Here is a 25,026-nt window from a genome sequence, read left to right on the forward strand (position 1 = left end):
GAGTGATTGCGACTACAACTAGTATTCTTTCTTCGCAATCAACTTCAAATATCACAAATTTAAGCGATAATTGACTTCGCTAGCAACTAATTCACGGCACAATTCGAGGCGAGTATGGTCGTGAATCACAATCGATAACCTCAACACGAAAAATGCCCGCGGCTGCGATTTCTGTCAAGGCGAACTGAAAGTATGTATTGAGCGTGGAAGGTGACATTGACTCCCATTCCACCTCGGCAAAGCCACTCATTTCTCGCGGGCGCACAAAGTGAGGCGAAAGCCTGCTGCTTGGATTTATGGCGAGCGGCAGCTATGTTCCGCCAAGGGAGTTTAGAAGGGGAAAGAAAACATTTATTGTGGTCACGCCCAACCACTATCTTCCGGCGAACTTCAATAGTGGAAAGGAAGTGAATGCCACCGTATCAATGGACCATTTCAATCCCGAGCTCGCCCATGTAAACCGAGAACACCTCGTGAGAGCATTGTTGACATTGCCGATATCAGGCCGCTTTGTAGAAATAGTAAGACATGATGAGATTCTGGAGAGGTGAGATTCTAGTCACTACATACCAATGGCAGGGTTATTATTAAAGTGCCACATTCTTGCAATTAAGATAGGTTTACATGGAGTATTTCAGAATTATTATGGCAGTGTCCTCTTCCTTCCAGCACTGCCTTCTTCAATTCACTGTAAAGGCCTGGTTACACGGTACATTAACAAGTACAAGTTAATGTGCGTTTGCGTGAAAGATTTTGGTGGACCGGAACACGTACGAATGCATGAACCAAATTAGAACAGGTTCTATTTTCTGTGCATGCCTTCGCACAGGTTGGGTGGTTACACGGTGCATTTTGGCGTTCATTGTCGCGTTCATACATTTAGAAATTAACCCATTCGTGTTAATGTATTGTGTAACCAGGCCTTAAGGCCTACTCCCTTTCAATATATCTAAAAGCCTCTTCTCTTCCTTCCTCTCCCCCGTTTACCCAACACTCTAACCTCTAACACCGTTTTCAACACGTCCTCCCCTCTAAGTATTCGCTCAGTCATTAACTTGTGTCTCCTCCGTATCTCATCTAGAAGCTCTCCCTCCTCACCCACCATGTCCAGCACTTCACCATTCCTCCTCCTTTCTGTCTACTTCACCTTCTCCATTCCTCTCCACAACGACGGGGTGGAAAGAAAATATTTGCGCGGGACCTGATACAAATCAGGGGCAATTATCGTGAGATTCGATCTATTATGAATAAGCATGACATATTTGAAACTTGCACCATCGTAGTCACTAGATTAATGCACTTTTCTTCCGTGCATTTTCAACTCAAGCCGTAAATCATGAATGAAGATATCTCCGGATGAAAAATAACCTAGATCAAATTAGATGAAAACGGATACAGTAATAAGGACAACAGGAAGAGAATTGTGCAAGCAAAGGAGGCGTTCATGAAAAGGAAGGAACTTATAAGAGGATCGTTATATAAGAGTTTAAAGAAAAGGCTTGTGAAGAGTCTGATCTAGGAGTGTAGTGCTTTACAGTGCGGAAACATGGACAGACGGTCTCTTATTACAGTAAAATTGCCGACGGTGTTCACATTGAACACTATATAATTTATGTAAAACTTTTTTAATTGCTCTTTCATTTCACGTGCCATTTATAGTTGTAAGTTTATTGTAATAAGTATTATAAAGCGTCAAAACCCCGTCATTCATTCTGAAACAAAGACAGAATGAGGGCTCAAGGGGAGCCCTTCGAGGATACAACACACAGGGGCCGGGAACCAAGTCCGAGACTTCCACGCCCGATCGCCCGGGGAGGGGGAGGAGAGGAGGGGAAAAGGAAAGAGGCGCCGCCGCGATAGGAGCCCGACGACGCCTCTGGGGTAGGTAAAGGGTTGGAAGGGATGGGACGGGGAAAAACACCTTAACGCTATAGAAGCGAAAATGGCCCACCAAATAGCGAAACCAGGCAAAGCCATTACTGTGCCAGAGGCTTTAGAGGATTATCCTATGAGGAAACATAATCCAACGATCAAATCCCTAGATACTCATTTTGAAACACCAGGTATTGCTCTCCCGGCCTTCTCGGAGGTCTCTACAATGAGATAAGCTGCACATGATTTTTTCAACGTTCCTCTTTGTTACCGCCGACTCAAACATTTGTAAGAACGGGTGTTTTTTCCTCATCAATACCTCCTCGCCTTGGGCTATTCTTCGCTTGATGTTAGTTTAGCTACTCTCATTCCAGATCACGCAGAATCACAGGTAGGTGAAGGATTCTCCGCAAAAACAACTTTCCTCGTCCTGTATTGCTCACCTTCACACTCTCGTCTTCCGTAAACATGGATTTTTGCTTCCTCGCTTATAAATCTTCAACCAGTGCCTGATGTTCTCAGCACTATTATTTGCCTTGGTTCACATTAATATTCAAGTTCATCTAGGAGTTAATTTTTACTGGCGAATATATTCTGCCCACGATATTTTCTGGGACAACTGGAATTTTGATACATTTTCTGTCGTTCTCCAAAGGATGTTGATAAGTGCCCTCCTTTTTTCTTTGAGGGAATAGGTTTTTCATGAAATAATTGATATTAGTTTAAAGTTGCAAGACACCATGATTTGGATTCTTTAAAGGGTTATATTTTATGCAATAAGGGTTTCAATGTTTTTCTTTCAATTACTACGATAGACATTTAGTAAAATAAATATACTATCTTTCAATTTTTAGCAGTATAAACTTGGAAAGCCAATTTTGCAAAAACAATTACTTTGGTTCCCGAATTTCACATAATATTGAATGGTACCTTACTTTCACACATCACTAGTACATGCTTTGGTCAACAACAATATTTAAGTTCATTTTTACAGCGAGTATATTCTGATCACGATGTTTTCTGATACAGTTTTGGTATCTGTTTTCGGTCGTTCACAAAAAACATTGATATTAGTGTCTTCTATTAATCTTAGGGGGAGTAGGTTTTTTTTATGAAATAACTGATGTTTCTAGCGCTAGTACTTGCTTTGGTTATGCCAAGGGAGTTTAGAATCAATTTCATTTCTACAGTGAGTACATTATGCCCACGATGTTATTCTGGGGCTAACATCATTTTGGTATATATTTTAAAATTGGTTGTCAAAATTCAGGTAAAGATCTCGCGGTTTTCACACAGGGTTCGATTATCCAGGTTTACTTCCAACGTTTTGACAAGCGCCTTGCCCATCGTCATCAAGAATCCAGGAACCCAAGTAAGCTGGTAATTGTTTAAATTAATTTCATCCAAGACCTAAATTTCAGGATAGCCAACCAAAAAATATGGAAAGAGATTTGTGAAATAATAATGTACTATCTCGAGCTAAAGGGCACAGAACTCGTGAACGGCGCGGATTCTAATTGCCTGGACATACTCTGAGCTTCCATTGAAAGATATTGAAGTACAGGTGACTGGCATCGCCCTCAAAATAAAAATAATGCTATAAAAACCACCATTTTCAATTTCTTATCGGAGTTCATTTTCATTCTGAGAACTTTCTGTCCACGCTTCTCCATTAACAGACACAAGGAGACCTTCAAGGCCTCTTAATTTCATTTTGACGGGATATAATTGCGGAGGAAGTATCGAGGATAAAAGGAGTGCTAATGGAACAGTTTTTTAAAGAGTTTCACGCGGAATGGCACGCCATAGACGAGGGAAGAAGGACAAACAGCAGCCTCGATTATCGTTACAAACGTGATTATCACAAAGCTTCGTTAAACATCTTGAAAAATTACATTAATGAATTGAAAGCCCGTTTAAAAGGTCTATAAATGATATGAGTTCACCAACAGTCATAGTCACATATGCAGCGATGCACATTGTACAGTATTATGTTTCGCGCATGAAGCAGAGTTCCATGATAATTATGTGACATCACTGAAAATACTATCGAAGAAGCTGAAGAAGTATTGAGACAAGTAGAATTACATAAATTCGACATCCTTTGACCAAGATGACCTTCAGCGTTATTTCATCTAATTATGAGCCAATATGTTCTATGACACTACATACAATTGAATATATTCTCGTCTTCGCTTGGATACGATATTTTAAATATTTTTACAGATATTTTAGCGCTAAAAAATATCATTGAGGGTGTGTACTCAATAAGAAATACAGTCGAACAGCATAGATTATTTTGTTCTTTCTAAGTGAATTCTTTCGATGACTTACCAGCTATTCCTTGGCGTTTTGGATCTCGAATGGTCCTTTGCTGTTCACACATTTTTAGGCGATTCCATTCTTCAACGGAAAGCTCATCCTGAACGAGCAAGTGAACCAAAACTATAATGATGTACCAGCACATGAAGAGTAAGCGGCAAATTTGGCGCAATCATATTTAAAATGTCGTTCAATAAAACGACTGACTGGAAATTTTTGCCGTCCCAACTTCTCTTTCACTTCCATCTGCCAAATCATTTTGATGAATTTGATTTTCAGGTCTGCTTGAACGATCCCATTCAGTTATATAAAAGAGAAAGTAAACAATCAATATCGCAATAAATACTTCAGATGCTCTGGGAAGGGAATGAAAAGTTGAAAGAAGATTATAAAATTAATGAAAAAACGACAAAAGAGCCACAGAGCGAGAGAAAGCGACTTTCCAAAAGAATGTAACGTAGGGCGAGACTGGATGAAAGAAAAAGAGCAGTAAAATAATATTGATGCCGATTGTTTCGTATAAGGGGGACGGGCGTTGAATTGAACCAAATAAAGGCTAAAATTTTGAACAATAGGTTGTAGTACATGATTCAGAGCATTTTCGAAAGTCAGGAGCGATGGGCAATATTGTTTTTTCCTGGGCAATAAAAGCACCCATCTGAATGGTGGGCCATCGTCAACCACTGCATTGTCTGCTGTGAATGAAGATGTAAAAAAACAACTGACTAGCAGGCAGTAGAAATACGTGGTATTTGACGGAGGTAGTCGACAAGCTACGGCAGACACAAACGGATATGGACATACCAATATAGTTATTCACACGCAAGCACCTATTCTATACATATCAATTAACTATTCTTTAAAAGCCCTTCACCGATCAGTCGCAACATAACCCTCTATTGATTTTTATATTTTCTTTGGGTTCATACCGCGTCCATCGGCTTTTGCTAACAGCAGTTTCGCTGACATTGCAGTTACCGTCTTCAGGTCGAAGGTCGCAGGTCAGGTTCGTTTTGCTGACTGCATTGTCAGCGAAACTGTTATTAACAAAAGGCAACAGACGGCAAAGGACGGACACGGTGGGGACCCGAAGAAAATTCAGGCATCACCTGATCAACGCCACTAACATCTTTGAGCCTACAAAATCCTCTTTTTATACACAATCTCATCAAACACTTCCTCACTTTATGTAGAACTTCACCCGGCAACTACTCGAAATATAAACAGTTAATTAATTACGCCGGATGATAAATCTTGTTCATGGGAATTTCCATAAAAATGTCAACTTTTTCTCTCAAATTTAAATTTAGGCTCGAAATATTTTATCTTGATAAATCAACAGTTAAATGATTTAATTTTATGAAATTTAGCATTTGAAACATTTTTCAGAGCCTTATTAAAAGTTTTCAGATTATACTTCGATTCACAGAGTTTTGAAGATGTTTGCACTTGGAAGGTTGGCCTGGCAGCAATTCCGTCACATGTTAATTTAGGGAATATTTCGAAGGAATTTCGATCATTTATTTTGTTTCTGTATATGAAAATCACCTTCATAAATGTCTTTTGATCATGCGTAGTTAAAAGTTTGGCATTTTTTTGTATTTTACAATTTTACCGAAATATTTTATCGCATAGTTTTCTCTAAAGGTAATTCCGTCACAAATGGAATTGCCCTCATCGCAAACTGGGTCACTTTATTAAAATAAAGAAGTGGTATATGTCTAAAAGCCATTTGCATAAGCAAGAACTAAGCGAATATTAAGCAATGTACTGAGCGAAATAAGTGAGTATTTTGGCATTGAACTCAATTCACTCGTGAGATAAGGGAGCAATCATTACATTCACTCCTTTGGAAAAATGGCGTGCATTTTGAAAAAGATCTCAAAATAATACGTATATGTCCACTGCGGAAAGGCACGCCCTTGCTTTCCTCACATCTTTCAAAATACCGTCGTCTTTCACAACTGCCTGCCTCCATTCACTTTAAAAGATTCATTTCTACGCATGTGTTGACTAGAGAAGGCATCTAACGGAGGCGCGACCTAATGTCTATACCAAGTCAAGGGGACAACAACGTAGAGAAGGCCCCATTCCGTACCGTAGGAAGCTTTATTTAAATTGCCATTTAGGGCGCATTCTCTCAGGTTTTCGAAAATGCCCGCAGCGCCGTGATGAGCTCAGAGCGATCCATTCAGTAGTTGCGATGGAGCATTTGCTCTCGCAAGGAATTTACGACGAAGTTTGCCATATCTTACGAACGCCAACTTACTACGGTAGATGAGTTCATGCAAATAAAATATTAGAGATAGACTATATGATTCAGAATGTCGTTTTTTTCCACGATCGATAAGAGACCATAATGTCAGCGTTAAGACTAACTAGTAGGTTAGTCGACTTGTTGAGTCGTCTACCAACTTATCTATTCCTTAATGCATACTTTTGAATTTTTCAAGTATTTCTAACACCAAGTTATGTGTGTTCTAGCTGAATTGGCAGATTGTCTTCATGAGATGTTTGCGAGTTTTGCCTTGGTATTCATGTGGAAGTATAATTTGTTACTGTGCGTATCCTGTCCCTGTGGTGTGCATGTGGGAATCATCTTGCATGCTGGTGATTGATCACCCCCTGCCAAACACCCTAGAGGTGGCTCGCAGGGCATAATATAGATATAGATGAATGGCAATGAAAATGTTCCATAGATTTCAATTCCATAAGTAACATCTTCTCGAACAACATTTCGGTAAAAATTTCAAATTATTGTCTATTTCATAGTGAAATATGGCTTGGTTGCTGTCGGTGTTACTAGTGGAACTTCAGGAAAAACATTTAAATACACAGTTAATGGTGTTTTCTTTTCCGGTGTGCTCCGCGTACTTATTGGGTTTTTTGACCGACATTTCGTGGTCGTTGCTGGTCATTTTTTTCTGAGGAGATAAAATTAGTTTTTCCGTGAAGGTTATTTATTAAGGTTCATGGAGGGAAGAGGTTGAAAGTGGAGGGGGTGAAGGAGTTATCATTTTATGTTTATATAACTTCAGAGCAGAATCCCACGAGTGGCTGATTTTTAAGCCACTGTCCCTGTTGAAGTTCTGGTCGCATTCCCTAATTTCCAACGCCTCGCGGATTTCTCGAGTTTGGAGTGTTTCATCTTGCCGATTACTTCGGCCAAGGTGACTGCACAGAAGACGCCCAATAACATCCCACAGAAGACGGTGAGGAGTGCAATGCGATCCAATTTTTTCTAATATTTTGCCGTATAATGTTTGTCATTAGGAGGAATAGATTTGAATTTGATAAATCACATCATAATGTAATAAATTTCAGTTACCACCCCTAATTATACCTTATTTCCCCGTGAAACTCGGATCAACTTGACCGTCAGCGACGCGAGTGGCGACTTCTGTAAACCCATTTAAGTGCGCAGTGGGTGACAACATTTAGAGGCCCTCTTTTGAGGATCCTCTTTTGTAATATTCGTGACTTCGGCATTTTGAAAGTCACAAGAGACTGCATGCTGCGGCGTATCAAGAGACTGCATGTTCCGCCACCGCCGACATCAATGGTTGATCCAGTCGAATGACACGCTTGTGTTCGTCCATTCCGGTTATCACGGAGCGTCCAGTGTCGTCTAATGTCAGGCAACGAACCCAGTAGTACGGGGGCAGAACCCGAAAAAAGTATCATCAACAATAGTGATAACCCGCGCAAGTTCAACGAATAAACTAAAATAAGCGTTGGGTGACAATACATTTAGTGTCCGACTGGAGATTCCTCAAATGCAATATTCGGGATCACATCTTTCAAAATACCATCATCTTTCACAACTGCCTGCCAACATTCGCTTAAGAAAAACATTTCCATTCATGTGTAGACGGATAAAGAAATAAAACATAGGCGTGACGTAGAGCTAATGCCTTAACCAAACCATGCTTCCCTTTCTGAAGAAATTTCTTAAGCAATCACACACTCGGCTGACTATAAGCAGCAGTGGGGAAATCAAGAAAAAAGTGTAAATGGCCGCCGTTATAGACTTGGCCAAGATGGTTTTTCTCTACGGCTTGGCAGTTCGCCTTTGTCCTTGCGTTCGTGGGACATAAGGTTCATTTATTCAAACAATGAAAATAATGGCACGCGCGGGACGAATATAATGGGAGACCGGAAGTTAGCGGTGCTTGGGTGAGCGAAACGAAGGAGAAAGGTTCGCCATTAGGATATGGTCTCTGCGAGGAATGAAAAGATAGCATATGATTTGCAATGCATACGGCTTCTTTTAATAGTCGCCCTATTGCATTGTTGCTCACAATGACTCAACGGAAGGTAAAAAAAAACTGATGGCCGATCCGTAGTTCCCCATAACCTTCTCCGTAGGTAAGGATACAATATAGGCTGTAATAGCAGAAATTTCGTTACCTACAGTTCTCTGAGACCGGAAAACTAGGGATGGCAAGTGAAACGAAACGAAATAGTTTCGTTTCGACCCGGTGACAAACGAAAACACGAGGCCTAGGTTAAGTTTCGTTCCCGCACGAAATTAAAATCACCAAGGAGTTTAGTTTTGACCCGGGACGAAACTTTACTCCTAGGAACGAAACTAAATTAGTCGAAACTCCGCTGCTCATAGTTAAGTTTCAATCCCAGAAGTTGAGTGGAGGGGGATAAGAGGGAATATTTCCGACCCATATCGTTCGACACACATGTAGAGAGATTAAAATATTGAGCTTAAAAATAGAATGGCCAGTTTGCGTTCACCGTTCTCCTGTTTGTAGTAAAAATATGAGTGCCCCAGGAATCTATTAGCGGTAGGCCGAACCTCTACTTCATTCAACCATGTTTCGTGCTCGGTGTGTGGATCGAAAGTAAACAGTTCGAAGGTGAAGCAAGTGGTCCCTCCAGTGCGAAACATTATCTGCGTTTCGTTACGTCCCAGAGGTTTACCTTAGTTTTGACCCGAAGTAGTTTTGACTCCGATTTCGTTTCGACCCTGAGTTTAGCTCCCCGGGTTTAAATCTATTTAGTTTCTACATTTCGCTCCCGGGAACGAAACTATTGAAATTTTACTGCTTATGACGTTCGTTTAGTTTCCATCGCCATCCCTGCGGAAAATTCGTTCACGACGAATACCAATTCGGAGAATTATAAATCTTTGATAGAGGAGAAGCGTATAATGAATAAAACGTGTCGTCAATATGACTACGTAGGTTTCCGCGGTGTTCAGGTTCCAATTTCTCCATGTTTCCGGTGCAACCGCGTAGGTTTGTTGGTGATGACCAACCAACAAACCTACGCGGTTGCACCGGAAACATGGAGAAATTGGAACGTGTCGTCAATAGATGTTACGATTGGCTACGCCCGCAAACTCAAACCTCTAAGCACATGATCAATTATTGTGCTATTAAATATTTCTCTAAATTCTTCCTCCAATGCCCGTCATACAACTCTAAGCTTAAGAGCCTAACCGCTTATCTAAACAATGCTTAAGAATTTCCTCAATCATGTATCTCCAAGGTACAAGTAGATGGCAAGAACTGAAAAGGAAGACATCGGACAAAACTCATTGAAAACGTAGTGAAGGATGTGGAAAAGAAGGAAGTGTGAAAATATTAGCTGACTGGATAATTGAGTGTAGAGATGAGTCAAACCAATCATAGGATTGTTGACCAGAGATGAAAATGATAATACATCTCCACCAAATTGTCGACCAACATCTAAATGATACTCAATAAGCCACATTGAGACGTTCGGCAGGGGCTTTTTCCGCAAATTTAAATAGCGCTCACAGAGGGGTTTTATTGAAAAAAAATTTGGGATAAATAAAATATTTTTAAGGAGTTTAAAACTGTTTACTATATATCGTCGGAGGAAATTGAGAGTTTGGAGGCTTTCAGGGGAAATGTGCCATCAGCATTGGGGGGAGGGGCACCTCCGTTGCTATGATTTCTAATCTAAGATGATTCCTAGTGATTTAGTCCATGGACTCCTTTATCTAATTGTAATACTGTAATTGATAGTAAGTTCGATTTGGGATGGCGGTGTAACATTTATCTCAGCCAATCACTAAAAATCCTTTTTTTTACACGAGACAAGAAATTACGTATCCTAATGCAAGTACTATTATTATTAAAATGCAGCTTGCAGATGCACAATTTCGTAACTCGTACAAATCAGGCTTATAAATGGCTCTTGGTATACTTAGCAAAAACGTTAACAAAATTGCCGGCCTCGGTGGCGGCGGGTCGACAAACAAGAGGTCGCAGGTTCGAATCCCGGCTGGATAGGTTGCCCTAACCCAGGGTATGGTTGTATTAGCATGTGCACTTGTTCAATTTGTTGTACACCCCGATTTAAAATGGCCAAGATCTGCTGTATTCGGTGGTAACAGAATAAATATTATTTAAAAATCTCGCCACCTCTCTCAAGAAAGGGCGAACCCAGGATCAAAACGGGGGGAGGGCAAGCCATGGTCACACAAGTTGTAACATTTTAGCGTGCAACATTTTAAGCAACTTATAACAGCGCTTTGTTAGTTTTTAAAATGATTTGCTTGAAAAAAATATTTTTATTTTATTTTCATGATCATTTTTCGTGGGTTTAAATAAATATATGTTGAAAAATTTCATTCCAATCCACTCCTGATTTTCCTTAAGGACTTTTGCGATATTTGCTTTTAGGGGGGGCATCTGTCCCCTCCTGCCCCCCGCTGAGTACGCCCATGACCTCTCACGCGACACAAACTATTCATATTGCCGCTGTCCACTCACCATTGGAGAGCGCATCCGGCGTCTGCAGGGAGGACTCCTTGGCGCGGTCGCAGAGGCACGTCCCAGCCAGCAGAAGTGACGAGAGGGCTAAGAGGAGGAGGGCAGGGAAGGGTGCGGGTGAGGGCGGCATCTCACGGCGCGGCGGCGACCGGAATCCTAAATGCGAGAGCCAACGCCCTCGGCCAGTGGCACAACCACCCGACCAGCCACATCCGACGACCCCAGCACCGAAGGCGTTCGCGCGCGTGACCCCCGCGAGCCGTCGGCTATTTCCGCCGAGCCAGGAGGCGAAGGACCTCCCCCAATCACCACATTTGTTTGTGTTTTCACTCGTGGAAAAGCGGATGAGCAAGACCCGATTGGGTGTGGTGGACAAAGGATTTACGACAGACCAGCCCGACACTAGGGTGGCACAGGTAGAAAGCACACTCCCAAATGCTGCACGAGGGAAAAGCGTACAAACTATGGGGTAAGTTCACTGCCAGTGAAGTCACCGTCACTGCAAGACACTAGAACTCAACTGGAAATGCAGAAAAGGGCTTCGTTAGCCCATTGTAGGTATATGGTTATAATAATCCAATTTTGTGGGATGGTTCTGATAAAAAGTGTATCCAGAAGCACTAGAACTTTAATATCCTAACAGCCTCAACACGTATATTTGATCGTTCACTCAAAACCGTTAGAAGACGTGCAGATGAAAAACACTCAAGAGTGGTTAGTTATCCGATATTCCAGGTATGGTCACGACATTCACACAAAAGGGTCGCAGCAATCCATGTCACGATCGCAAGCGCTGATGGACGATAGAGGATTTTGACAGTTCTTGGCCAGATAAATCAGCTACGATGATAACAGTCGCGAAAAACACGTGAACACACAACCAATGGAGGAAACAGGCGATCCAAAAGTATGGAGAGAGGAATTTTTCGGGCGTTGAAGTCACCAAACACGTCCGCGGGCACCGAACAAATTTCGCTATTTTTTTCTCTCGGTCGTTCAAGTCACCAAAAACACGACACCAATCCAATTTTTACAATCCAACGGATTCGACGTAAAAACAGTCGTGTCTCAAATCACACATGAATAAATGGCAAACACAAACAAAATCCGAGTCGCAGTAACTTTGCACGTACTATTCCGTGCGTGGTCGAAAAGACTGCCGGGTTGAGCTCGAGGCGAAAACAGCGATACGACGTGACCGTCTCGTGCACTGACGGTGAACGGACTGCCCGATCTCTCTCTCTATTCTGCCTTCACCATGCAACTCGCTCCCCTCTCCCCCCTCCCGACCCCCTTCCCCTCTTCGCCCACCTCCCACTGCCGCCGCGGGAGGAACTCCGTGGAGTGCATGAGTAGAATGAGAAAAGAGACGCGATGGCTCATCCGAAACACTCGCTTGCTTGCGTGGGTCTTTCTCAAAGTCTCCTCAAAGCGCACGATAAGGAACCAAAATATCTGCGATAGTTATCTCTAGGATAGCTTGAATTGGACTAGGTAAAATAGCCTCCAATTTATCGTTCACAACCTACTGTAATTGTCAATACAAAGTAATTACCTGCATGCATTTCTTGGTTTGTTCTCGTGCATGAATCAGTTACTACGCCAACTTTTCGTTTTCAAGACAGAAGGTATGGATGGAGGGAGTAATTAGCGGGGAGGGGATGTTGAAAATGGTGTTAGAGGGTAGAATTTTAGGGAAACGAGGGAGGGGAAGGAAAAGAATAGGATTTTTAGATAGACTGAGAGGGAAAATGAAAAGGAGACTTCGTTGCTTTCCACAGATTTATTTCGTCCATACGACATTTTTCGACCATAGAGGTCATTATCAAGTACTTTATAATAACCTCTATGGTCGAAACATGTCGTACGGACGAAATAAATCTGTGGAAAGCAACGAAGTCTCCTTTTCATTTTCGTGTATTAATTTCCACAAAAAATTTGAGCCGAAAACCATTGAATGTAGACTGAAAGGGAGTAAGCCTTAAAGTGGATTAAAGAAGGCAGTGCTGGAAGGAAAGGGAGGCTCTCAGATCACTTCTTGAATACGCCATGGAAACCTACCTTAATCGGTAGAATACTATAATAATAATAATTGCTAATTAATAGTTTTATTTGCACATCCCCAGGTTATGGTTTTCACGGTACATTATAGATGTATATAATCGCAAGATGAGGGTTGGATATTTTGCATCGACACGATACCAGACAATAAAGAGTCGAAAGTTACCTGTATTATACGGTGAATAGAAACAAAAGAAGAAGTTACGGCAAAAATAAAATGGTCCGTGCTATGCCATTATTTCCTTAGTTTAACCCTAGAGTGGTGACGCCCGGTCTCACAGACCGAAGATTAATTCTCATCGGTGTCTCAAGCGAAGTATATAATGTTGCAGTTTATGCTTTTCAGTAGCTTCCTATTTCACGCTGCTCTTCCGATATGTGACCGAAAAAATCACATCGTCAGAGTAATTTGATACTTATTGCTACTTTCGGTCTGCGAGACCGCGCGTCACCACTCATGTTCTGAAATTTTACTTTGTTGCCGGAGTGGTGACGCCCGGTCTCACAGACCGGAAGTGTAACATTGATGTATCATGTGAATAGATTACAATGATGCCGCTTTCACCGTCCTTTGGATCCAAATTTCAAGTCTTGGAAGTTACATGTACCCTATATAAGGCCAAAGAATCCTTTCTCCACGAGTAAGTCACTGTGTGCGCGCAGTGGATAGACCTGCTAGTGGAACAACGCTGCTGTCCAGGAAAAACCTCCAAGCACAACGACACTAACAGGTGCGTAATAAATTTTGGAGTGCATTCATTAGAAATTGCTTATTATCTTCACGCAAATAATTAATTTTACAATATACGAGTATATAATTTCTTTTGGCTAGCACTTATCTCTGGTTCATAATAACTGAACGAGATGAATGGCATTATATGTAATAACTTATAGTTTTATCATTATCTCGACGGGGTATAATCTGCCCATCATCATAATCATCATTAGTCAACAATCCTAAGACTGGTTTGACGCAGCTCTCCATTTCTCCCTCCTATCCGCAAATCTTTTCATAGCTACATATTTCTTCTCTTTTACATCCTTTATAACCTGTCCTATATAACTCATTCGGGGCCGTCCCTTGCCCTTTTTCCCTTCCACTAGTCCTTCAACGATTGTCTTCATCAGACCATCGTGCCTCAAAATGTGGCTAACTAAGTTGTCCTTTCTTCTGCATAAGGTTTTTAGGAGGTTTCTCTTTTCTCCCACTCTTCTTAGCACTTCCTCGTTACTCACACGGTCAATCCATTTTATCTTCATCATTCTTCGGTAGCACCACATTTTGAATGCTTCCACTCTTGACTTCTCTGCTGTTGTCAACGTCCAAGCCTCGCTTCCATAGAGAAACATACTCCATATGTAGCATCTGATGAATTGTTTCCTTACTTCTATGCTGGTATTTTCAACTGTAAGAAGATTCTTTTTTTTGTAGAAAGCCCTCTTCGCCTGCGCTATTCTATTGTGTATTTCTTTCTTGCTCCGTCCATCGCTGGTAATTCGGCTTCCCAGGTAAGAAAACTCGTTCACCTCTTCAAGCTTATGCTTTCCTTGGTTGATGTTTGTTTTAGCCTCCTCTCTTTTGCTGCAAACTAATATCTTAGTCTTCTTTTTGTTGATTTACAGCTGATATCTGGCCATTGTCCTTTCCATGTTTGTCAACGTCTTCTTCAAATCCTTCTCTGTCTCGGCTATGACAGCTATGTCGTCAGCAAATCGCAGCAAGCTAATTTTTTCTCCGTGGATATGGACACCCGAAGCTTTCTCCTTGATTTCATTGATGGCTTTCTCTATATAAACATTAAAAACTAAGGGGGAAAGCGCACAACCTTGTCTCACCCCTTTTCTTATTCTTGCTTCTGCACCGTTTGGTCCACATTTGATCACAGCTACTTGGTTTTTATACAAACTGAATAATTCTACGATCATTGTAGAGTACGCCGATTTCTTTCAGAATTCTAAGGATTGAATTCCATTCCACGTTATCAAATGCCTTCTCTAAATTGACAAATGCTATGAAAGTCGGTTCGCTTTTCTCCAATATCTTCTCTATGAGCATCCTAAGTGCCAAAATTGCTTCCCTTGTGCCCCTGCTTTTCCTAAATCCGAATTGGTCCTCATCCAGGAATTCTTCTGCTCTTCGTTCTATTATCCTGTAAATCCAATTATCCAATTGCATGCTGCATGCTGGTGATTGATCACCCCTGCCAAACACCCTAGAGGTGGCTTGCAGGGTATTATGTAGATGTAGATGTAAATGATTCTTGTCAGAATCTTTGACGCATGTGTCGTCAGGTTTATGGTCCTAAATTCTTCGCACTTCTCACCTCTCTTCTTTTTGGGTATGGGAATGATGATGTTCTTCTCGAAGTCACCAGGTAAATCTTGTTGAGTACATATCGCAGATAGTTTTATACAGTTGAGTTAAGACCTTTTCTCCTGAATTTTGTATTAGATCTGCTGGAATGTCATCTATTCCTGGGGCCTTATTCTTTCGCAGGTCTCTTATTGCAGCGTCGAATTCCGATTTTAAGATGCTTGCTCCAATGTCATCCTTTTCAACTTCACTTTCCTCTTCGATAACTTTTGAGCTAAGCTTGCTTCCGTTGTATAATTCCTCCAGGTATTCCTTCCATCTCTCGGCTTTGTCTTCGTTTTCAATTAGAATGTTTCCGTTCTTGTCCCTTATGGTATTACATTTTGTGTTTCGTTCCTTGAAATAGTTCCTCACTATTCTATAGGCCACTTCCACTTTCCTTTGTGCGAGGTTATTTTGTACGTCCTCACATACGTTCCTCATCCACGCTTCTCTGGCTTTCCTCGCTTTGCGGCAAATCTCGTTCTATATTCTCTTGTAGCAAGCCTGTCCTTCCTCAGTATTCGTATTCTTATACTTTCTCCGTACTTCAATGAGGTCTAGGACTTCATCCGTGATCCAAGGCTTTTTCTTAACACATTTTCTTCTCCCTGGAACTTTTCTAGCGGCCTCCTCAAACCCACTTTTTATGTTAGTCCAGTTATTCTCAACTGATTTTTCAGACTGATTTAATCCTATCTTGCGCTCCATTGCTTCTTGAAAGGCCTGTTGATTTTTTGGCTCCTTTAGTTTCTCTAATTGCCAGGCGTTCTTTGCTGATTTCTTCAATTTCTTGCTATTTGAAAATCATCTTAGCTATCGTGCATCTATGGAAAACATACCACGAATCACTCTTTTACGGATAAATGAACTACTGACCATTAAGCCATCAGAATTACCACCTAATCCGACTGAATGGCAGATTGGGCGCTGTAAATATTGTGACAGTAAGAGGAATCGTAAAACGCGATACTCTTGTAAAATTTGTAACTCATCTCTCTGCCTTGAATACGTAACCTTGCTTTGCGAAAGGTGTTATGCCAAACATTCAGAAGCCTTCTTTTGACATTGATATTCCTGAAAAATTCCTGATTGGGTATGATTGAATATATTTTAAATGTATGGCATGTAATTTAAATTAACTGTATTGTTAATTATCAATACCATGTATTGGATTTTTTGTGTAGTAATGAAAAGATGCCGATGTATAAATATTTCTTCCTGTTCTCCAACATTTAAACGAATAAAAGTTGAAAAAATTGTGTATTTAATGAAAATGTGAAATAAATATTTATAATAAGCAATACAATTTCATATTATGAAGCTAATTCATAGTAATTCAACTCAATTAATCTTCCAAACAGCGTAAGAGACCACATCGGTCCAGGAGACCGACGTCACCACTCGTGTACCAAAAATTCACGTCACCACTCTAGGGTTAAAAGGAAGACACGCAAAAATTACCGCCCACTTTCATTTACATCTACGAGGTGCCATGTAAGCCACCACCAGGGTGAGGGGCACGGGGTTATTCCACACTAGGCATGCAGCACTCATACCAGACTTAATCAGAAACGCGCTTGCTTGCCGGACAAAAGCCAAAAATGCAGGACAACGACACGCAGTCAGATCAGAAACTTGGAGAGTGCTATGGACACGAACATGCCACCATGCAAATAAAACTATCAATTAATAATGGAGAACGAAAAGTTAGCGCAGTAAGTGATTCGTGCATGAGTTATAACATGCCAAGAAATGTTTGCAGATAGCTAATATCGACAATTGCAGTAAGTTATTAACTATACATGCATAGCCTTGTTTACCAAGTCCGAGCCAAGAGCTAAACTAGCGCAGGTTTTTTTTCTTCCATTGTTCTAATCCTGCATGGATTTGCTATAGGAATTACTAACCATTGGCAAGCTTTATATCTGCGTGAATATGCACGCATATTTTGCTATGGTGCTTAATATTTCAATGACAGTGCGGTGTGTAAGAGGCGGTCCTTTTGCATGCTGTATGTTGGTTATTTAACACCCCCTGCCAAACAACTTAGTGGTTGTTCGCAGGGTATTATGTAGATATATTATGTTCTCTTAGTGTAAGCGGAAAAAACTACATCTTAAATATATCGATTCTGCTTCTTCTGCATGGACACTATACCAGACAAGAATCGAAATTTACCAAAATGATTCGGTGAATAGAAAAAAAATAAGTTGCAGCAAAGTAATATGTTCCTCATTAAATCATTCTATCATTAGTTTAAAAGATAGAAACGCCAGAGTTGCCGCCCACTTTTCATGAGTTGGTGACCTCATATGAGTTCTGGTTCGCTTACACGATGAGGAAAAACCTTTCATTGAGAGATGGAATTGTTCACACGAGTAAAACAAGAGCGAAGCACACGAGGCACATGCAAAAGAACAAGGCAGTGCTGTGGAGCGGAGAGCAACTCGGGATGAGTGCGTGACGTCATCAACTCATCAGTGAAAATATTAAGCCCGTCGAGTTTTCGTCGCGAATACCTCTAGAAGAAGGGGACGGATCATAACTCGGAGCAATACGGATCTCATTATATTTCAATCTTTATCACAATCGACAACTAAAAAACACAGTTAACGAGGCCTTCGGGTACCTCCACTGCCAGATGCGCTTTCACGGCATTAAAATCGGGTTCAATGCTGAGGAATAGATATACTGTGCCAAGAAAAACTCTTTAAATCAAATTCGAGAGATTCATGCTCTACCGAAGGTCGATACCTCCGTAATGGAAACCGATTATGTGCCTACCGTGTGGTGAAAATTATTTCTCACAAGGAGTACCCTACAAGGAGGCAAATTCCAGCCCGTTTTTTCTTGATTTTCCAATAAATATCAAATATTGCTCATCAATTTTGTAAAAATCAGTATATTTCCATTGTATTCCGAATAACTTCTTGAATTTCCATAGTACATAGTCGATTTTCACTTAAATAGTCCACCGATTAAGGTAGGTTGCATGGAATATTTAAGAAGTATTCCAGCAGTTTCTCTTCCCTACGTGGACCTCTCTCTACAACTCTCGATAAAGCCAACTTTCTTTCATCCTATCTAAAAATCCTATCCTCTTCCTCTTTTACCAATAGTAAAATAAGTAACTTTCTCCATGTAAAACTATCGCAACCGGTATATTTCCTTTAGAATTATTATTTTTTAATACTACTCCCTTTCCCCACGGACTGTGATCATAGATATCTGAAATGCTCTTCTAAAACTTATTTTAACTTTCTCATCAATCATGTTTCAATATATTTTTAAATAATTTAAGCTACAGTGTTTAATACCCAGCACAAAGAAGAGAGACTAGCAATCGCAGCCAAAGTCGCTAATCACTAAAAGTAATTGAGAAGGGAAAGATGTAGTTCAAGGACATCATGATTTAATGAAAAAATGTAAACATTTTATTTGAGAATGATCTGACGATCGTACATCATTGAATAAAATTTTGTAAAATTGGCATATCTTTTTCATTAAATCATTAAATTGATAATCATTGGTTAACCCTCATATGGATTTACAAAATTAGTTACGTCGTTGGATTCTCGGCGCCGCAGCGGCGCCGCGTCATTTTTTGCTATTATCTTTCAAAGTTAGCCTGAATTTACAAGTTTTTTGATTGATAATGGTAAATACATCTATTATCTTTATTTCTTACCGTGTTTTGCTAGATTTAAACCCTTATTGTTGAAGTAATAACAAAAAAAATTGAACGCTGCATTCTTTTCCATTTCTTGCCGTAATGCTCTTTATTTCAGTTCCCTTTGTATGTTATTTTTGAGTGAAAGTTTTAATTTCGTGAGTAATTGTTGTTTGAAATATTTTTCTGATTGCAGAGCTCGGCAAACTCCGCTTTTTAATGTTTATATTGTTTATAATTTTATGTATTTAAATGCTAAAAATGATGACCAAATAAAATTCGTTCATGCCCATATGACATAATTTTGCTTCAATGCGTCCACCCATATGTTATATCTTTGCAGTGTATATAGAAGGATAAGTTATTAAACGTTAATAATGGAACAGATGTAGGTTAAGTGTGAAGAGACGAGTGTAACTTTCGTGATTTTTACAAGATTCTGGCGATCAAGACAAATCTTACGAATATTCTGGGAGCTTATGTCCTGAAATTAAAAAAATCAAGTCTTATGGCTTTTGAAATATAAATAATATGGGATGATAAGCGGCGTGTCAAAGAACTCAACGCTTCTTTGGAGATGGAGCTAGAAGAGTCGGTACTCTTTTCCTACCACGGAGCCCCTTTCCCCCACTGGGGACGTGTAGCCCAAGCGAAAGGTTTCCTTAGATATGGACGGGTAAATGTTTTGCGTGGGAGTGCATAAGATTAGGTTTTACTCCTGGATTGGTGGGAAGTCCAAAAAAAATAAATTCTTAGAAGTATGTGTTATTGGTGGTAGAGGAGAATGAGCAGCTGCCTTTTTTTCGTCCAAATCTGCGTGAGAAACTGATGATAATATGCTCTGGGGTGACAAAAATACCCTCACTTTGGAAGGACTTCCCTTACATTTTCTTTCCGTTTCCTTTCTTAGCGTTTCACTGACCCAAACATTGAGACTCTCCATACTTTCCCACTAAGCTCCCTTATTCGTCATTCACCACCTTCTTACCCCCTCCCACAAAACTTGATTGAACTTCTCACCACCCTAAAGACCCACCGAGCTGGACCTTCTTGGAATGAAGGGAGGGCCACCGCGGGGCGTTTTGACAAGGCTTTTGTTCCCTGTCCTTCATGCAGCGTTAGAAGGATGAAGAAAAAGCAGGCTTTTGTATCTAATTGCCTCCTTGCACTCCCAACCTTTTTTGCGATAAGGATTTTCTACTCCTACCTGTCCTAACGATCTGGGTATTCCCCGATCCTTGGCAGTCTACACACTACCGCCCCTTCACCTCAGAACAACCTCCTGGCATTCCTTCTCCTTTCTCCTTCTCACTCATCCCTTTACGTTAGTAACACCCCCAATGCATAAAACATCTGTACATTTCAGTACACATAGAAACGAGATATATGTTTACAAATTTTCACCTCATGGTAAATTGTCTTTTCATCTATTCATAATGAAACGATTTTTACCATGTAAAGTCTAAACTCATCGTCAGGAAAGAGAAATTATTTTCTATCACGAAATTAGTTGGGTAGTTATCTTGATTTCACCTCAATGGTAGACTGTCACGTCATCAGTAGCTATATAAACGCCAGCAATTTTGTATAGACTATCGTAGCCGCAAAGGGATTTTTTTCGAATGAAAAGTACAAGACATATAACAATAACTGTGCGATGTGTTCTTCACGGTAGTCGGTGAAACTTCTGAATCTCTTGGTAAGTTACAGTTACTCATTCAGCGAGAAATATTCACACAACGGTGAGGAAGCATTATTCTACGAATTCGGATAATGCATTGTGTTAAATTTTTCTTAGAATTGCTGCTTGGAGTAATTCTAAACAGAGTCACTCTAGTATTTACCCAAAGCTGACTATCACCACGGCAGTAACGTGGACGCGGAGCGGAGAAGGTGCCCAAGCAAAACTAAGTCGGAAGCCATGGAAAAACAACTTTGAATAGCCATGAGTTTCTATGAATAATTCTCGCAAAAGATGAAGTTTTGTCAATGAACATTATAACGAAGCAAACGTAATGATTCTTAGCTAAAAGAGAAAGCACAATTGGTATTGTAATATTTTCCTTTTTTTAAACAATTTCACTTGTTTTATAAGTAAAAAATTAAATAATAGGATTAAAATAGATTATAGCATTTCATATGAAACATTATTGCTTTGACATTAGCGTTGAAAGTGCAGACCCTGACGTAACGATGAGGAAATTCTCGGTCCAAGCAAAACTAAGTTGGCGGCCCATGAGAAAACAACTTTCACTAGCCATAAGTTTTTATGAATAATTTTGTAAAAAGATGAAGTTTTGTCAATGAACATCATATTGAGGCAAATATTTTGATTTTTAGCTGTAATAGAAAGCAAAATAGGTATGGTAAAATTTTCCTTTTGTTTAACAATTTCATTTTGTTTATAATGTTTAAAAATATAAATAATATGATAATAAATATATTAAAGCATTTCATACGAAATATAAATGATTTGACATTAACATTGGGAGTGCAGTCAATGACGTAGCGACGAGGAAATACTGAGCGCCGCAGCGGCGCCGAAAATCCAACGACGTAACTTTTTCCATTAGAGGCCAATAAAATGTAAACTATCGACACTATGCTAACAAAATTTTATACGTAAACGAATAAGGCAGAAAAAATAGACTACTGAAAATTTCAGAATGATCCATTGGAATGGAAAATTTTTACACCACTTTTAAAACCACGAGCGCCGCTAAGGCGCAGAGAATCCATATGAGGGTTAAAGTCAATGTCATTAATTAGAAACTGCTCCAAAGAAAGGGATTATAAACGCGCATATCACCGTTCTCTCCCATAATGATTACGAAGACGCTCTCTAAAAAATCAAATATAAGCATTGAACGGCATTGAACTCTATTTCCATATCTGTCATTTATTTGGCAACATCAAGACCCTCTGTTCACATGCACCAAATATAACTTCAACCTGAGGCAATACAAGACACAGAACCAAAGCCTTTTCACGACCCTAAGGAGACCTCTTGAGGGAAAAGCCATGAAAAAGGTGCATTGTGCCAATGACGTTCCTTTGAAAAGCCTAGCAGACAGGCGCCGCGGGAATTAACAAAAAATGAGACTTGTCATACCTTCAACAGGATTAGAGTCACTCTTAAATGCACCTCACATTCACCTCCCTCATTATCAGAGGTACTTCCACCTGGGGTTTTCCCCATAACAGCCCACTAACTATTCATCCCCACTCTTAGGGGATAGGACCCCTACAAAGTGCCTATAATCCCTACCTCAATGGTCCACCAACTTCTCCCATGTGACCACTGTAGTCCACAGTTACGGAAGGGAAAATGTCATTCTACAATAGACGTAAGCCACATGAAAGATGGTCAAATACCAAGGTTCTCAGAGTAGTTCTTTCGAGTTCTTAGAAATACACTCTGATGATTTTGGCCGAGTATCGTCCTAACCATGTTAGCACACTCCACAGACTGAAATCAAAAAAGCCGGACAAAACCTCAAAAAAATTTTTTGAGTTACGAAGTTGAAGCTCTGCACAAATATGCTCGAATAAATTGTACATAATTTTCCCGATTCACTCTTTCCTATTCCCTCACGCTAACAATACACATATATGAGGTCGAAGTTGAAAAAACAAAATTAGCGAAAAACGACCACCTCCGACTTTTTTCTGAAAATTGCCAACTTTATCTTCCGGCAGTGGTTTCATGAATTGTTTAATTGACAAAAATGTTATACCATGTTCATAAACACTTCTTTAATTTCCATTTGGAGGGTTTTCAGAGATTCAAATATTCGCCGGGGCACGCCTGGGGGCACTATCTGTACGAAGTACCTAGAGGAGACCACGGTGTAATCCATAGAGGCTTGATTTACGCCGTAACTTTGCGCGATTTTTAATCTGTCAAAAGAAATATCTGCAGCACTGAGGTGAGTACAGACTGGTACATTTATTCTCTATTTTTAAATTTTACATTTATTTTAATGGAGTAATCGGATTCGCGAGTAATAGCATTGAAAATATGCGTATTACATACGTAAACTTCATTTAACATCCCTACCTATGACTTATATTTCTTTTAGCCCGGTATATGCAAAATAATAGCAGTAAATTATCCGTAGGGAGCATTTAGTGTGAGATACTAGTACCCGTACGTCAATGATAATGAATGTTGTTCATAGAAAAGATTATCACGGAACCTGGTGGAATTTTGCGATTAGAATATTAACGTGGAGTTAAGTTGATATTGAATTAACGGGAAAATTACTGTAAAATTTAAGGAACGCGCAATGCCGAAGTCATTTTTTTCGTACACTTTTTACCCGTTCTTTTGTTAATTCAAACCGTAAATGATGGACATAATGGCATGAAAAATAACATGGATATATTATGAAATGGAGAAGTGAGCTTCAAAAAAAGACAATACGTACAGACAAATAGACAAATTCCTGCAAGATTGACTTGACTAAAGAGTGGTGTCTAGGAATGTGGGAACTCAACATGCCAATTATTTTTCTACAAAATAGCAAATTTCGAAAATTATGTAATTTTAATCAGAGTTGTCTAATTTTGTATTTTCATGCGCACAGAAAAGACCTTCCACTTTATGATCCAACTGATCTTGTAATGTTTTTTCGCTGTCCGTTTCTAAGGAGTCAATTCAAACGTTCCAAAAATATTACAGCAATTCCGACTTCAAGTATAAACGAAAATGCAGTTTTAACAACTCAATTTTTACTACTGCAATCATCTTTCCAGCGTTTTTAACTATTTGCAGAGAAATTTTATCATAGCCCATATCGTATTTTTTTAAGCTATTTATCAATATATGAGCAATTATTTGAGAACGCTGCCGTTAACGATACAAATAATCTCATCTTTAACTTGATATGACTTCATGAAAATGGATGTTGCGACCAGTTCCCCTTCAAACATGATTTTTTTCTCACGTTAAAATTTTTTTGCAGATTGAACTGCAATCCTTCCTATCTAGACAACGCAAATGAGTTTGGTTATCCGTTAAGTCTTCACCAACTTTGCATTCGAATAACCAACGTTTCCAATTCGACGATGGAAAAGATGGTGTCAGATAGATATACATTAACATTCTCATGGAAGAAGGTGAAAAGAAAACGTTAAAATTTTCAAACAAAACAGCAAAAATTATTGTAGGTCAAGGCGATGGGAGAGCGTCAGTCATTTTCCCTGGATTTTGCGTAAGAATCGTGCGGGCGAACACCCAGGGAAGTCCGTTGGTTCTTCGGCTGGAAAGGCGGTGAGGAAGTGATGTTACCTCAGCGCCTCTCTCGCACGGGTCGGGAGTTATGAATATGCGCCCAAGTGTGATTCCTGGGCCCGTCTAATGCCATCGCTACCATAGGAATTGCGGCAACAATCGTCTCGCGGATAGCAATAATCAGTAGCGTGACACGTTTTCTTCCTCACAGAACGACCAACTACACCCAGCATATAGCGTGCCAAAGCAAAGAGCTACTATGAGTATAAAGGGTCTATGACACATATTGGTAAGAAAAGTGAAAAAGCCACTTGCGCTGAGCGTCTCAGATCCATTGCTCCCGACGGACGGTTAAAGCCTAACAGTATGGTTTTAAACAATAATTACGATTAATCTAAGTGTGATTGGCATTGTGTATGTTAATACTTATCCTTAATCAATAATATTAGAAACTGATCAACAATAGTTGCTCTCAACAATCAAAACAAATATCCTCGAATACATAAGATGCAAATGGCGAAAAGCAGTTACAACAATAACAGTTATTTTTTTCGGCGTGTCTGTTGTCTCCTAAAATTTTTAATTTAATTTTGGAATGTTCAGACTTATGTAAAAGTTTAGTTTTCGGTAAAAAAAAATGGATAACAATCAGGATTGGAGAACGTAATAGTATTTACATTTTAAAATCAAGAAAACGATTTTACAAAAATAAAAACGGGAGATATGGTTAAAAAACTAAAAATCGTGTTTC

At 39.8% G+C, this 25,026-nt stretch overlaps 1 protein-coding gene across 1 annotated transcript in view; it reads right to left on the reverse strand.

Annotated features, from left to right (window-relative positions):
* LOC124163454 (mediator of DNA damage checkpoint protein 1-like) overlaps positions 1–12,177 on the reverse strand; it is a 284,887-nt gene extending 272,710 nt beyond the window's left edge. The window contains exon 1 of the mRNA XM_046540374.1: positions 10,953–12,177. Coding sequence (XP_046396330.1) covers positions 10,953–11,082 — 130 coding nt within the window. The 5' untranslated portion in view covers positions 11,083–12,177. The remainder of the gene's footprint in view (positions 1–10,952) is intronic.
* Between the last annotated feature and the right edge of the window lie 12,849 nt (positions 12,178–25,026).

Source organism: Ischnura elegans, chromosome 8, assembly GCF_921293095.1.
Source record: "Ischnura elegans chromosome 8, ioIscEleg1.1, whole genome shotgun sequence".
NCBI lineage: Eukaryota > Metazoa > Arthropoda > Insecta > Odonata > Coenagrionidae > Ischnura > Ischnura elegans.